The sequence below is a fragment of the Megascapheus bottae genome, chromosome 6, assembly GCF_031878675.1.
Source record: "Megascapheus bottae isolate mThoBot1 chromosome 6, mThoBot2.hap1, whole genome shotgun sequence".
In the NCBI taxonomy this organism is placed as follows: Eukaryota; Metazoa; Chordata; class Mammalia; order Rodentia; family Geomyidae; genus Megascapheus; species Megascapheus bottae.
The window spans coordinates 56785715-56801410 of NC_143514.1; the positions used below are offsets into that span (position 1 = coordinate 56785715).

At 50.4% G+C, this 15696-nt stretch overlaps 2 protein-coding genes and 1 long non-coding RNA gene across 4 annotated transcripts; 2 read left to right on the forward strand and 1 right to left on the reverse strand.

The window, feature by feature from the left end:
- The first annotated feature begins 638 nt into the window (after positions 1-638).
- Elovl1 (ELOVL fatty acid elongase 1) lies at positions 639-5784 on the forward strand. 2 transcript variants are annotated; one of them, XM_090335045.1, is made up of 8 exons: positions 639-722; positions 3431-3490; positions 3669-3859; positions 4042-4122; positions 4247-4303; positions 4383-4488; positions 4574-4710; positions 4863-5783. In XM_090335045.1, exons 2-8 carry the CDS (start codon positions 3445-3447, stop codon positions 5082-5084), a joined length of 840 nt encoding a protein of 279 aa, XP_090191171.1. In that variant the 5' UTR covers positions 639-722; positions 3431-3444; the 3' UTR covers positions 5085-5783. The 2 variants fall into 2 exon arrangements, with proteins under 2 accessions (XP_090191171.1, XP_090191172.1); XM_090335046.1 differs by lacking the exon at positions 639-722 and adding an exon at positions 2354-2434 and having other exon boundaries at positions 4863-5784.
- Cdc20 (cell division cycle 20) lies at positions 5732-10827 on the reverse strand. Its single transcript, XM_090335047.1, has 11 exons — positions 10742-10827; positions 10351-10581; positions 10085-10233; positions 9877-9973; positions 9591-9719; positions 9303-9499; positions 9124-9218; positions 8748-8976; positions 8454-8579; positions 6501-6618; positions 5732-5993 (listed from the first exon to the last, which is right to left on the reverse strand). Exons 2-11 carry the CDS (start codon positions 10529-10531, stop codon positions 5815-5817), a joined length of 1500 nt encoding a protein of 499 aa, XP_090191173.1. The 5' UTR covers positions 10532-10581; positions 10742-10827; the 3' UTR covers positions 5732-5814.
- Positions 10828-10934: 107 nt separating this feature from the next.
- Positions 10935-11681, forward strand: LOC150061970 (uncharacterized). The gene is made up of 2 exons (XR_016535861.1): positions 10935-11191; positions 11319-11681. It is a non-coding gene; the product is annotated as an uncharacterized LOC150061970 (long non-coding RNA).
- The last annotated feature ends 4015 nt before the right edge of the window (positions 11682-15696 follow it).

Here is a 15696-nt window from a genome sequence, read left to right on the forward strand (position 1 = left end):
TCACTACCTTGCAGGCCAGCTGAATCAGTGATTCACGGTTTTGCCTCCAGAAGCTTCTACTCTCCCACCTCCATTCCAGAAAACTCTGGTGCTCCTAACATGGAACTCATTCAAATTTTCAGGCTCAGAGAGGGTTGGCATCCGTGGCCAGCTGCTCCCCCCAGCTAAGCCCTCTGGCCGCAGGAATCAGCAGCCTTCAGGGCGCACAGCTGGACACCCCCACCCCTCCCCTGCCTCTAGGAAGGGCCCTGCGGGGAGGAAGAGATGCTCCTTAGGCTTATGGCTGAAGCTTGGAACTTTCCCCGGAGTCCTAAGCGGGGCCTTCCGCACCCAGCAGAGGTTGTGGGGCCTGCTGCTGGACTGGTCAGAGGATCAAGAATGGGGCCGTTGAAGGCTGTGCTCCCTAGGCAGGCCAGGCCGCAGCCGCCGGCGAGGCGGGCCCAGGGAAGGGGTGGGGAGCCCGGGCTGGGTGTGCTTCCTGCCCCGGGATCTGACGGCCCGCCCCTGCCCCCGCCCCTGCGGCCAAGCCCGCTCTGGACGGCCCTCCTGCCTCGGCTGGCCGCCCAATCAGCAGGCGGCCCCCCACCCGGCCCGCCCCCTCCCCCTCTGGTGACAGAAAGTCGGCCCAGCAGATGAGGAAGTGGCCGGCAGGCTGGCCTTGGGGACTTTGCTCTGGTCCGGTTCCCTCCGAGCCCTCCGTGCTGCCCACCTGGCCCCTACTGGTGAGTCTGGACCTTCCACGGCTCCCCACGTGCCAGCGCCCCTGCCTGGCTAGCCCTGCCCCATACTCTGCCCTCCTTGCCCTGCCCTGCCCTGCCCTGCTCAGGCTGTGGGCGAGGCTGTTCTTGGGGCGAGTGGGTGGGAGGTCCCAGCTGCTGGGGCAGGGCCTGGCCATCACCCTGCCTCCCTCGGCCCCTCGCTCCCTAGTTCCCAGTTGTGAGCACTGAGGCCTTCCTCCACCACTTCTGGGCTTACCCTCTTCCCTCTGGTCCTCTCCTTTCCCCTTCCCTTTCCTTTGCCATGCCCTTTTCCCTCACACCTATCAGGAAGGAAGGAAGGAAGGAAGGAAGGAAGGAAGGAAGGAAGGAAGGAAGGAAGGAAGGAAGGAAGGAAGGAAGGAAGGATCCCACTGCCTTCTCGCTAGGGACACACCCGGATTTCCCTTCAGCTTGGGGAGAGGTGCTTACCAGAAGCCAGTGCCTCTCTGGGCGCCTGTGTGTAGGGTAGGGAGGGATCCTGGAGGGGTGCTTGAGCAAGATAAGGAGCTAGCAACCTCACGAGTGCTGGAGAGGAACTGTTTGAGAACACATGCCTAAGCCTAGGCACTAGGCTCCTACCCCAGCATAGGCCACCAAACAAAGTCTGACTATAAGTAAAGACGTGAGGACTGACACAAGCCAGGAGATTGCTGTGAAGGAGGGAGGTGTGTGTCACCATGTGGTGTGCATGGCCAGGTGTTCATTCACCCTGCATATGTGGCCCGTGCATGGTGTTGTGTGGGTGCCAGTGGGACTGCAGTCCAGGCAGGTGTGTGAGGCTTAGGTGCCCCTGTGTCACAGCCTATAGGGGCCAGTTGGGCAGTGTCAGAGGCTGGGCACTGGTGGCCAGCTGGAGGTGAGTGGGCTGTGTGCTAGGCCTGTGTGTGTCATGGGGGAGGGAGTAGTGGAGAGCAGTGTGAGAGGCAGGTGTGTGGAGTGGGAAGGTGTGGATGACAGGGCTTGGAGCCTGGCCATGCTGAGTTTCCAGATGCCCTCGCTATTGAGTGATCTTTCTGGGACAGTCTTAGTGTTCCAGGCTCTCTTGGATCTAGGAGAGGGTTTTGTGTTCTTGTAAGCCCTCCCCCGACATTCCTCAGGCTTTGAGAAGGAGGGGACCTAGCCTATTAGTACCCCTCCCAGAGGGAGAGGAAGATTCCTGAGACCTCCCCCACTTCCCCACCTCCTCACATGCCACTGGTGGTTTTGCCACTCCCAGTAAGGGAAGGGTGATTGTACCCATTCTGAAATGGGACAAACTGAGAATTTGTGGTTGGTCCAGTGGAGGATGTGGAGGATGGATTTTTAGCAAGTCCTTGAGACAAGCCTGGGCCAGAGCCAGGCGAGGTTTCTGGAGCTCCTAGGACTTAACTTTAGCTCATCAGGCTGATCCAGGCTGGTAGGTGGTGAGTCTGGGGCTTTGCATGGCTTTCTCAATCTTGGTGGGTCCTGCTCCCCTAGGCATTGACCTCTGGCCTAGACCCACCCTCTACCCCATGTCCAATACAGCAGGGGCGGGCCGAGGGCGGGGCGGGCTACCAGATCTAGTCAGACAGGTGGAGCCGCCAGGGCAGGAGTCTCAAAGAGCCAGGCTCCAGGAGAGGAAGGGCTCCTCCAGGAGAGGAAGGGCTCCGGCAGAGAGCACCAGCAAGGAGAAGGGAAGAGAAGAGAGGCTGGAGGTGAGAGCCCCAGAAGACAGACCTAGGGAGACAAGTGTCTAGCAGGGTTAGGAAGAACCCTAGTCTGCTAAGCTTCTGGAAGGGGCATAAAGAAGCAGGGAGGTACGAAGATGAGGGGGTCTTGGGAGAGAAATGGGCAGCAGGGGTCCTGGAGAGAAGAATGACCTCTCTGAGCCCGGGAGGCAGGGATGGCAGGTTCATTTCTGAAGATGAGATCTTTCTCAGGTGAGGAGGGAAGGCTGTAGAAAGGGACTAGAATTCATAGAATGGAAGAGGAGAGGAGAGGTCAGGAAGTAAGACTCCAGAGAGGAGCCAAGAGCAGTGCTTATATTGTGGAAAGGAAAGGTGGAACAATTTTTACCCTCTCTAGGAAGGCAACTGCCACCAAATTGTTGCTTCCTTCCCCCTCCTGGCCCCAATAATTCCTTCCTTTCACTGTCTATTCTCTGTCTGTCTGTCTGTCTGTCTGTCTCTCTCTCTCTCTCTCTCCCTCTCCCTCTCCCTCTCCCTCTCCCTCTCCCTCCCTCTCTCGCTCCCTCCTTCCCCTCCCTCCTTCTCTCCCTCCCTCTCCTCTCACCCTCTCCCACTCTCCCCCTCTCCTCTCCTCCTCCTTCTCCTTCTTCCTCTCTCTCTTTCTCCCCCCTCCTTCTCTCCTCCTCCTCCTCCCTCTTCTTCCTCTCTCTCTCTCTCCCTCTCCCCCTCCCCCTCCCTTCCTCCTCCTCCCTCTTCTTCCTCTCCCTCTCCCTCTCCCTCTCCCTCTTCCTCTTCCTCTCCCTCTCCCCCTCTCCCCCCCACTCTCTGTGGCTACAGAATCTAACCCGAGGGCCTTGTGTCTGGCAAGTGCTCTGCTGAGCTCTGTCCCCAGCCCTGTCCTTTCTCGATGAGGTATCAGAGTTGCCTGGTTCTTTCTGTTGTTTCTGTTTATCAGATGTGAGAGACAGGCACATGTAACAGGCCCTGCCTGCCTGATATAGCCATCCTTCATCTCTCCCCCAGAATCCTTAGCCAGGATGGAGGCTGTTGTGAATCTGTACCAGGAAATGATGAAGCATGCAGGTAAGATGCTGTCCATCAGCCTTTTCTTCCCCATTTCCCAGGTTTAATCTCAGGATGTAGAGCTATGCCCTAATGAAGAGTCCTTATGAATCCCTTGACCCTGATCTCATGTCTCTAGATCTAATGAGTCCCCTTTGAACACTGAGACCCTTGCTGACTTCTTGACCCTTATTCTCAGATCCTCGAATCCAGAACTATCCTCTGATGGGCTCTCCCCTGCTGATGACCTCCATCCTCCTCACCTATGTGTACTTCGTCCTCTCACTTGGGCCTCGAATCATGGCCAATCGAAAGCCCTTCCAACTCCGAAGCTTCATGATTGTCTACAACTTCTCATTGGTGGCACTCTCCCTCTACATTGTCTATGAGGTGGGCCAGAATGCCTAGGATTTCAAGTCTGTCAGCAGGAAGGGTGGGTCAGAGGGCCGCATCATGGCACTCTCTTTTCCAGGGAACTTTTCACATCCATTTCTTCAGGTCATGTGGAAGAGGGGCTGCCGGGAAGTGTATGTGGGGGGAACTCTGGTGGTTTAATCCACATTCCTTCCTAGTTCCTAATGTCTGGTTGGCTGAGTACCTACACCTGGCGCTGTGACCCTGTGGACTACTCTAACAGCCCTGAGGCACTCCGGGTAAGCGGAGATGGGGGAAGTCATAACCAAACCTGGGTGATGCGGTGTGATTTGTGTTCATGGCCTAGTTTGGGGAGGCTCACTGTACCGTGTGGAGTACTGAGGCTGCCCTGACTTTTTCCAGATGGTTCGAGTGGCTTGGCTCTTTCTCTTCTCCAAGTTCATTGAGCTGATGGACACAGTGAGTATAGTTGTGAGAACTTGGAGGATGGGTTGGGGAATGGTCCTAGTTCTGAACCATTTCCCCATTTTTCTCCCAGGTGATCTTCATTCTCCGGAAGAAGGATGGGCAGGTGACCTTCCTACATGTCTTCCATCACTCAGTGCTTCCCTGGAGTTGGTGGTGGGGTATCAAGGTTGCTCCAGGTGAGTGGTGAAGGCCTTTGGGAAAGAGAGGTGGCCACTGACAGCAGAGGCTCAACTCGCCTGACCTGATTCGGTTCCTTTACAGGAGGAATGGGTTCTTTCCATGCCATGATAAATTCTTCTGTGCATGTTGTCATGTACCTGTACTATGGATTGTCTGCCCTTGGACCCAGGGCGCAGCCCTACCTTTGGTGGAAAAAGCATATGACAGCCATACAGCTGGTAAGGAGTTCCGTAGCTAATAACTACCCCAAAATTTCTAGTCTGGAGCCTTTCTCTGTCCTGTTTCAACTTTGATAGCACCCCTTCCTACTGTCTCCTCTTTTACCCCCTCTACTATTCACTAGTTTGTTTTTTACCTTTTTCTCTCCTAGATCCAGTTTGTCCTGGTCTCCCTACACATCTCCCAGTACTACTTCATGCCCAGCTGCAACTACCAGTTCCCAATCATTATCCACCTTATCTGGATGTATGGCACCATCTTCTTCTTGCTGTTCTCCAACTTCTGGTATCACTCTTACACCAAGGGCAAGCGGCTGCCTCGTGCACTTCAGCAAAATGGAACTCCAAGCCGGGACAAGGTCAAGGCCAATTGAGAAGCAAGGCCTGAATAGGCGCCCACCGAAGTGCCTCAGGACTGCACCTTGGGCAGCATTCATCAGTGTCCTTCCCACCTCTACCTGTTACCAGGGCACAGGTGGTGAGGACGGAGCAGGGGATTGGTCCTTCCCTACCCACAGCTGGGTCTACAGGGACCACCATTTCCGCTCCTCACCCACTCTTCCGGCCAGCTTCAAGGGATGTGGCCTTACCGCCCTCTGCTACCAGAGCTGGGGGCAGAAAGGGCTGGACACTTACTTCACCCTCCCTGCCTTAAACTTGGGAGAGGAACACTCAGGGCTGGCCCCACTAGGGTCTTATGGCCTTTTTCCTCATACCTGAAGAGGTCAGCAATAAACTGTCACTATGGACTCAAGCTCTCTCCTCCACCCCTTGCAGAAACAGATGGTTCTGGGCCAAAGGACTAGGTGGGCTGGGGGCCTGGGAATACAGCCTTTGGAGGCTGCTTATTCACTTGTGTCTTAATTAAAGTGACAGAGGAAACCACTGAGGCTGTGTGTAGACCTGTGTGAACAGAGGTGGGTACAGCTGGCATTATCTCTGTCTAAACAAAAGGGATGATGAAGACTCCCACAGCCATTTCCAGCTGTGATAAGAATAGGAGATGGTGTTGGGACTTAGGTCATGCAAAAAGAAAGGGAGACATTACTTTATTTAGAAAAATAATTAAAAAAACAAAACAGAACTGAGGTGATGGCTTTATCTTCAACGGATGCCTTGGTGAATGAGGCTGCTTTTCGCTGCATTGGCCTTCTCCCGCTCCCGTCGCCGAGCAGGGTCCAACTCAAAGCAACGCCATAGCCGAAGGGTCTCATCTGCTGCTGCGGATGCCACTGTGGCCCCATCTGGGCTCATGGTCAGATTGAGGACCCGGGCTGTATGACCTGGGGCGAGAGCAGTTCCTTGTGAATTAGACATACCCACAACCTTTCATTCTTTTTTCTTTCATGCCAGTCTTGGGGCTGGAAGTTGGCCTAGGTGTTGCCTAAGCTTTTTTGCTCAAGACTAGCATTGTACACTTGAACCACAGCTCCAGTTTTGGCTTTTGGGTGGTTAATTGGAGATTAGAGTGTCCTGGACTTTCCTGCCTAGGCTGGCTTTGAAAAACCTGATCCTCAGAACTTCAGACCCAGCTGCCCTTCAATTTTGACAGCCACCTTGAAATGTAATTTGCATAACATAAAATGCACCCCTTTAAAATGTACTATTTAGTGAGATTCTAACACAGCTACCGTTACTACTATCCAGTCTCAAACATTTTCATTCATTCTTATTACCTGCCTTGGCGAACACTACTCTTTTGTCTTGCTACATAGACCTACTTGGTTATTACTCATAGAATCAAATAATATGTAGCTTTTCTGTCTGGCTTCCATCACTTAGCCACCTACCTTTAAGCTCAGCCACCTTGGCCATGGTTGGGTACTTCCAAATAACCAGCTGGTTCTGGGCAAAGCCATGGCCTGAGATGAGCTCCTTGTAGTGAGGAGACCAGAGGATGGAACATACCTGTGGAGAAAGGCCAGCATAGGCATGAATGACAAAGCCAAGGCTACTCAGATCAGAACAACCTATTTCAGGAGTAAGTGCTCTGCCAGATTTTACAGACAGACTTGCCCAACAAAAGCCACATGAGACAATTATTCATTTTACAGATTAGTCAATCACAAGTTCAGTAAGTTGTCTAAGTGACATGAAAGTTTGCGACAATAAGAATTTGAAATTGAGCTAAGGGATGGTAGAGTCCAGGTCTATAGTGAAGGCTGCTTGTAGATTGGATGAAGAAAAGCCACTACAGGCAGTCTGACCAGCAATAGCTGAAAATTATTCTAATTTAATTTGGATTGTATTTTGTAGGTGATGGATGCCACCAGAGGTAGAGGACAGTACTAGATAATTTCCACTCAGATCAGAAGTGGAAATGACAGATAGGGTGCTATAGATGCTTTGAACCAGGCTGGGGGCAATGCTTAAATGGTAAACTGCCTACTTAGCATGCAAAGCCCTGAACTCAAACCCCTAGTACTACTACCAGGGACAAAAATAAACAAAACTCAACAAAAACCCTGGGCCCTTCTTAAGATTCCTGTGAGCTATTATTGGCTTGCAGCAGACATGAATTCAAGCTCTACCCCAGGGCCAGAGGTATATGCTGCTCCAGCTGCTGCCCTGGTTGGTCAAGGTAGGCTACCCCAGCTCAGATCTTCCAGTGTGTCTTCTGGGGACAGAGACACTCAACTTGAGGTTGGCTTCCAACAGTGCCCACCAGGCACTTACAGCTCACAGTGTCTGAGCTCTACTTCTTGGGCCACATTTTCTGGGATCCTGTGTACATGACATCTCACGCCCTAAGGGGTTTGAAGCCTCATGTGGAATTGGAGGCCCCAGGCTCTGAGGAGGTGGGCTATGTGTAGGGACCTAGGCTGGGAGGGAGCCCAGGCTGTGATGGGGCAGGTGGGAGGGGAGGGGAATTTTTGGTCCTATAGAGTGGCTATGGCCTGTAATCCCAGTTCCTTAAGGGATGGGAGATTGGAAGAAGCCAAAACGTTAGACCCTATCTCAACCAATAAATTGTTGAGTGCTGCATGTATCATTCCAGCTAAGTGTCAGACATAATTAGGAAGATCTTGGTCCATGCTGACCTGGCAAAAATGCAAGCGCTTATTAGAAAATAACTAAAAGCAAAAAGGGCTGCAAGCATGATTCAATTGGTAGAGCAAATTGCCTAGAAGGTGTGATGCTCTGAGTTGGAACCCTAGTAATTCCCTCAGCCTTCACAGAAAAAAAAAAAGCTTGGAGATCAGTCAGGTATCCCACAGAATGAATAAATGTCAATGATATTCTGAGGCACAACTGACGGATGTTGATGAGAACAAATAGATTCCAGACAGCTTTTCAGATTCTAGATTCCTGGGCAGGTTCTTCCATTCTGAAGCAAGAGGGCAAGGAGGTAAGCCAGACTTAGAAATGGAGTTCAGGGGAATAAAGGGGAAAAAAAAATTAAATGGAGTTCAGGAATTAAGAGCTAAAACAGAAGTTCATGTACAGGGGGCCGGGAGTTTAGCCTAGTGGTGAAGTGTTTGCCTAGCATGTACGGAAGACCTGGGTTCGAGTCCTCAGTACCACATACATAGGGAAAAAAAAGCTAGAAGTGGTACTAAGGCTCAAGTGGTAGAGCTCTAGCCTTGAGAAAGTCCAAGGACAGTGCTTAGGTCCTGAGCTCAAGCCCAGGACTGGCAAAAAAAAAAAAAAAAAAAAAAAAAGCAAAAGAAGTTCATGTACAAAAGAACAAAGTAGACATGGCTGCAAAGGACAGTGTGGAGAGGCTGGGTGATAAAGAGTACCTGGGAATGGGCATCCACAGCACTCAGACAGGCCCCAGAACAGACATTCCAGATTCGAATGTGCCGGTCACTGGTGCCTCCGCCTGTTGCTAAGATATTAGATTGCCAAGGACACCACGCAACAGCCTGAGTGGAATAAAAGCAGGGTTAAGTTAGTGGGTGGTAGAGCTAGATAAGAAACTAAACGGGGCCACAGATGAACCAGGTATCTAGTGCTACCACCCCACCTCCTCTTCATAGACCCTAAGGATATCCTGAGGGTCTGCAGAGACCTCAGCCCAACCCCTTTCTTACCTTGACAGCCCCTAGATGCTGGGTGAATGTTTGCATGGGAACCCAGCCACCTTCTCCAGGAGCACTAGGCCATACGTTGACTATGTTATCATTGCCACCACTGGCCAAATGTCGTCCATCTGGGGCCCAGCGTAGTCCACACACTTCCTGACTGTGGCCACTCAGTGTGGCCACATGGTGCTCAGCTACCCGAACGTCATGGTGGTGGATGTGGCCAGAGCGTGAACCACTGGGGGAAGGGAAGAGATTTAGGTTCTATGGAAGCACAAAATACAAACCAGCGCTGCTTCTCTGTATATATAGCAGGGGTAAACCTACTTTTCTAAAGAACAGTAAAACCATCAACAACAAATACAAAAACAAACAAAACACTCACCTGGATAGGATGTAGCTGTTCCAACTTAGGGAGCTTACTCGAGCAGAGTGACTGGTCATGTTTCGAAGCCGCTTCTGCTGTTGTACATCCCAGAGCTGCAGAGATGAGACAGTAGAATGAAAGACTGGGGATTGGCATTCACATGTTCAAAGCAAGCCCCATGCAGGCACCAGTCTCACCTGCACTTCAGCATTGCTGGTGCCCACAGCCAGATAGTTGCCCTCTTTGATCCAGGCGACAGAGGATACATAGTCCCCAGGCTGCTCCATTTGCAACAGCTGCAGGATGTCACCGGAACTCGCACTCCACAAGTACACACTGTTGTCCAGCGCCACAGCCAGTACGTTCCCAGAGCTCCAATCCACAAGGTTCAGGTCTGGCCAAAGGCAGAAATGGAAGAGTATGAGCATTCTGTTTGCTTGGTCCCTAGGCCATCTTTCTCCTTCCACTGACAAGGCTGGACTTACAGTAGTCATTTCGGATTTCAGGAGCATCCAGGATCCGGTCTGGCAGTGAAGGAATGTAACGGCAGGTCTTCCGGCTGGAGCCAGGAGTGGCTTTTTGGCTGTAGAGTACTTTCAAACTGTTCTGGTAACCTATGGCAACAGAATAGGCATTGATCCATGGGGAAAACTGGCACCTCCCTTATCCTCAACCCTAGTGAAAGGGAGTAGATAGGCATCTCTCTGCCATCACCGCCTCCACTCACACCCAATGAACTAACACCAAGCTCCCTGGAAATCTAGATCTTACCTTCGGAGGCATTATGTGGTTTTCCACTGAGGCGAAGGATCTTGGCTTCCTCTACATCAAAACCGTTCAGATTCAAAGCCCAGGCCTTTTGATGCTCCTGGAATACACATGTGCGTGTGCACACACACACACACGTAAAGGTGGTGGTGAGACAGACTGGTGTCAGGCCAGTCAGGGCCCATGGCTTTTGCCCCTTTGGGAAACATACCTTCTTGGTAGGCGTTTCGCTGTTGTCAGGCTGGTTCTCTTTGCTCAAGAGGAAGCTGGCCACCTCCATCTGGGAAGCACTACGTTGGGGGATATAGCGGTCACCGCCCGGTTTGCTAGGGGTGGTCTGAGTCTTGGAGCTAGATTTTCCTGGGGCGGGGAGATGCCAGACAGTGTGACCAGGCTTTGGGAGAAGCACGAAGGCTGCTCTTTGCCTGTTCCTCTCCCTCTCTCTTTCCCTGTGTTCCCGCCGCACCCCAAACTAACCAGGAGTTCGGCCCGGGGTCCTGCCGGCGCTGTGGGATCTGTTGGCAGCCCGCATCGGTGAGGGGGCCGGCCCCGCCGCTTCCCTGGCCTTGCGCTGCCAGCGCGCAAGGGGCGCATTGGCGATGGGCGCGTCCAGCTGAAGCAAGGAGTGCAGGTCGCTCTCGAACACGAACTGCGCCATGGGAGCGCCGGGAGGGCAAAGGGGTGCGGGGAGATGGTGCACGCCGGGCCCTGGAGGGAGAGGTGACGGTGCTCGAGGGCGGCGCGGGGGCTTCCATTGCCAGCCAGCCTCACAATCACAGACAACCCCCGCAACCTCATCCTCTCCCGGCCTGGCATGCCCCCCTCTGCCCACAGTAGCCGCCCTCGGCCCGGCCGGGGCTCTACTCACCACAGCACGCCAAGCAAGCTCCAAGCCCCAACCTGCCCCGGCGTCCAGGGCCTGTTTCTCTTAAACTCTCCGCTCTGAGCGCTCATTGGCTCCTTCAAAACCCAACCGTCGCAACTGTTGCCCTCGCCCATTGGCCTTTAAGCACTTAGGGGGCGGGATTTCCGGGAGATGGGCCGGGGGAGGGGGAGGGGGGAGTCAGAGCTCTCACGAGAATCCAGGACGGAGCGTGATTTGAAAGAGTTGAGTCCCTGAAAGTTGGGAGTCTGGGCGGGGCCTGCGTTTTGGAGTTGCTTCCATTCATTCCTCGGCGTCCCTGCACCCACCGCCAGCCAGCTCGCGCGGGGCTCGGCTGCGAGCTGGAGGCTGGCGGGGGGTCTGGGGGGCGGGGATCGAGATACAAAGGCACAAAACTGGTGCGGGGACCCGAAGTCATCGAGCTTTCCGGGAAGGGTAAAGACAGCCCGAGGGAGCTCGGCAGTTAGGGTGGAGCCCGGGGAGGTGGAGAGATGGAGTCGTTTGGGAGCCTGAGCCAGGGAGCTGACTCGAGTGTGTTTTATGTTGCTTGTGTAACAAACAGGGAGAATAAAGCTGAGAGAGAGGAAGTGAATTGCCTGGGTCAAGGAAAAAGGATCGAGATTCAAAACTGCGCATCTGGAACACTACTCCTGGCCAGACACTGCAGCTGATTTCTTCCCTGCAGTTTTAGAGCTGTCAGTAAATCCTAGAGATCCTGTCGCACCTACTTAGTGCATTCTCCTATGGACCACAAATGCCAGTCTTACAGTGGAGACACCGAGACTCCGAGAAGCAGTCTGCATAACTTCATAAAAGAAGTTAGTAGGAATCAAGGTCGGATTGCCCATGCAGCTTGATTGGATTTTAAGTTGCTCAGAGGTGAAGCAGCAGTAATAAATATATTGTAATAAATAGGTTGACCATCTACATGTTTCTTAGCTTTAATTCTTTATCTTGCAAAGCAGAAAAAAGTAACTGCATCCGAATGAGGTTAAAAACTGGAGCAAAGTAGAGCTCAGATTCAAGCAATCCACCTAACCTCAGCAATCCTAACAAAATGCTGTTTGGAAAAAAATAAAGGTTGAAAAAGCCAGATTCAAGTTTAATCTGAGATCAACCCTTTCGCCCACCAAAAATAATCTGCAGGCCTTAACCCAAACTTAGTATTGTTATTAACCTTCACTTTAAAACATTTATATTTTTGTAGTTACTTTCAAAAAGTAACTCAGAGTTGGCTGTGCTAGGAGCTCCAGATCTCCAGAAAACTTTCCAGAACCTCAGAAAGCTGAGAGAAGGTAGTCCAGAGTGTTACCTCGAGGAGTTTGGATTTTAGTCTATTAGGTATTGGAGAATTAGTAAGAGTTTCTGTATAGTAAAGAGCTCACAAAACAGGAGAAAACATGACCTGTAATTTGCAACTTCTAGGCTAAGTGTAAGTAACTGTAGAAGGGTAAGGGTACAATTGTAGAAAATCAGACATTTTAAAGTAAAGAAGCTGGGCACTGGTGGCTCACACCTATAATCCTATCTTCTTAGGAGATCTGTGATCTGAGGATCACAGTTCAAACCCAGTCCAGGCAGAAAAGTCTCTAAGACTCTTATCTCCAATTACTCAAACACTGATAGTTGCTGCTAGTTGTGCTATGGCTCAAAGTGGTAGAGCTCTAGCCTTGAGCAAAAGAGCTCAGAGATAGCATCCAGGCCTTGAATTCAAGCCACATGAGTGAGAAAGGAAGGAAGGAAGGAAGGAAGGAAGGAAGGAAGGAAGGAAGGAAGGAAGGAAGGCAGGCTGGCCAAGTGAAGTGACACATGACTATAGAGTCTGTTCATACTTCTGTCTTTGCCTCCTTTGATTTGATGGCAACCCAGTCTCTGCCTTCATCTTCACTTGGCTTTCTCCCAGTGTAGTGACTGGTAATCAAATTTTCTTTTTTGGGGGGAGAGGGTGTGAGGGTGGGAAAGGGACATTATGGTTTGAACTCAAAGTCTCGCCTTTGCTAGGCAAGTACTCTACCACTTGAGCCATAATTCTATCCCTTTTTGTTTCATTTTTTGGATAGGGTCCTAATTTTATTTACCTGGAGTAAGCCTCTTAATCTAGGCCTCCCACATAAATAGGCTTATAGGCATAAACCAATAAACCCAGCTTGCTGTTGAGTATCTCTTAACTCTTTCCTCCAGGCTGATCTCAGCTGCACTTCTTATTTTCACCTCTCTCAAATAGCTAGGAAACAAGTTTTCCTTTTTCCTTTATTTTTTTCTTAAGAATATTAATCAGGCTGGGAGTTTGGCCTAGTGGTTAAAGTGCTTACCTAACATGCACGAAGACCCGGGTTCAATTCCTCCGTACCACATACATAGAAAAAAGCCAGAAGTGGTGCTGAGGCTCAAGTGGTAGACCTCTAGCCTTGAGAAAGTCCAAGGACAGTGCTCAGGCCCTGAGCTCAAGCCCAGGACTGGCAAAAAAAAAAAAAAAGAATATTAATCATATTGGACTAAGACTAATAATCACACCTTAATTGTATATACAATGACTCTTATTTCCAAGTGCAGTAATGTTTGAGGTACTAGTGCAATATCTGAGTTTTGAGGGGGGGACATAATACAACATGTAAACAGAAACTAGAGCCTATATAGCTTTGCAGAGCACAAATTAAAATGGAGAAGGATGGAGAGGATCTGGTTGGGGAAAATAGATGGCATAGAACAGGTGCATAATCCATTCCCCCAGCCATATCCATACTCTGACTCCTGAAAAGCCTGAGATCGAGGGGTTATTTCACTGGCTACCTGCTTGCATATCCCTAGAGGTTGGCTGAATCCTTCACCAGAGGCTACAAGAAGGCCTGTGAAGAAGGCCTGTCTTATAGTTATTTTGTCTACATATGGTAATCACAAAGGGTCACCCCTGACCTCTTGATGTCTAGGATTGATGCCTCTGTTTTAGTCCTGGGATACTGCATTATTTCTTGATGGTTTCCCCAAATCTTGTCCTCACATTTGGAAATATAGCCTATATTAAAGGGATTAAATTACCCAGTAGTTTGCGGGGTGTGGTGGCTCACACATGTAATCTTAGCTACTCAGGAGGCTGAGATCTAAGGATCTCGGTTCAAAGCCAGCTTGGGTTCAAGAGACTGGGAGACTCTCATCTCCAATTAATCACTAGAAAATGGGAAGTGGGGCTGTGGCTCCAGGGATAGGGTGGTGGCTTTGAGCTGAAGAGCTCAGGGACAGTACCCAGGCCCAGAGTTCAAGCCCCATGACCCACAAAAAAAAAGAAAGTAATGTGCCCTCTGCTTTTGCCAAGACAATAACTAATACAGTAAATACCTTTGGAGCTGGAAAAAAAATAACCACAAATAAATAGAACATTTGTTTGAGAATAGTATGTTAGGGGAATGCCTCATTTCCACAGTTTTAGTACATTCACCACTGCCTATGAATGGCTTAGAGGATGACAGAGAAATCGTGTGGAGTGAAGGTAACTTTCTCCAAATTCATTTAGAAAACAGGTTTTTGACTGGGTGCTGGTGACTCACACCTGTAATCATAGCTACTCAGGAGATTGTGAAAATTGTGACTTGAGCTAGCCTGGGCAGAAAAGTTCATGAAGCTGTTACCTCCAGTTAGCCAAAAGAAAAACCAAAACAGAAGAGGTGTAGCTCAAGTGGTAGAGTACCAGCTTTGAGTGCAAAAAAAGCCAAGTATGAGTGTAAGGCCCTGCATTTAAGCCTCAGTATTGGTAATAACTAAGGAAAGAAAGAAAAAGAAAAGAACAAGAGAGGGGGGAAGAGGGAGAATATATTTATTGAAGGCCTACTATCATGGTCCAACAATATTCTAGTTGTTGGGGGAAAAGGATAGGTCATAGCCCTGCCATTTACAGACAAGTAGCAAGAGACAGACATGTAAACAGATACTTTCACAAAGCATAACAGGTGTAGTAGAAGTCTAGGCTGGAGCTAATAACTTTGGAATGGTCAACATACTGTAAAGGCAGCAAAGCTAGGTGGAATTCGAGACTAAGAATGGAGTCTTGGGCCCAGAGCAGTGGCTCACGCCTGTAATCCTAGCTACTCAGTAGGCTGAGATCTGAAGATCAAGGTTCAAAGCCAGCCCAGGCACAAAAGGACCTGAGACTGGTACCTCCAATTAACCTCTAGAAAACGAGAAGTGGGGCTTGGCTCAAAGGTAGGATAGTAGCCTTGAGCTGAAGAGCTCAGGGTCAATGCCCAGGTCCAGGGATAGGGTGGTAGCCTTGAGCCGAAGAGCTCAGAGACAGTGCCCAGGCCAAGTTCAAGCCCATGACCCCCCAAAAAAAGAAAGAATGGAGTCGGGTTGGGAGTCTGGCCTAGTGGTAGATTGCTTGCCTAACATGCATGAAGCCCTGGATTCAATCCCTCAGTACCACTTACACAGCAAAAGCTGGACGTAGTGCTGTGGATCAAGTGATAGAATGCTAGCCTTGAGAAAGCTCAAGGACAGTGCCCAGGCCCTGAGTTCAAGCTCAAAGACTGGCAGAGAGAGAGGGGGGGGGGGAGGAGAGAGAATGGAGTTTTGTCAAGTAGAGTGGTACATTCCTGTAATCCTAGTACATAGGAGGATCTAGAGTTCAAGGTTAGCTTGAGCTACATGCCAAGACTTTGTCTAGAGGAATAAATAAAACAAAAGAACTGGGAATGTAGTTCAGTGGTCAAGCATGTGCTATGTGCTAGCCTGTGAAGGTCCTAGGTCCAATTCCAATCACTACCAAAACAACAACAATGAAGATACTGTAGTTTCTTTTTGCTGGTCCTGGGGCTTGAACTCAGGGCCTGGGCACTGTCCCTGAGCTTCTTTGCTGTAATCCTAGCTACTCAGGAGGCTGAGATCTGAGGATCAAAGTTCAAAGCCAGTAAGGAGAGGAAAGTAAGTGAGATTCTTATCTTCAAAGGGTA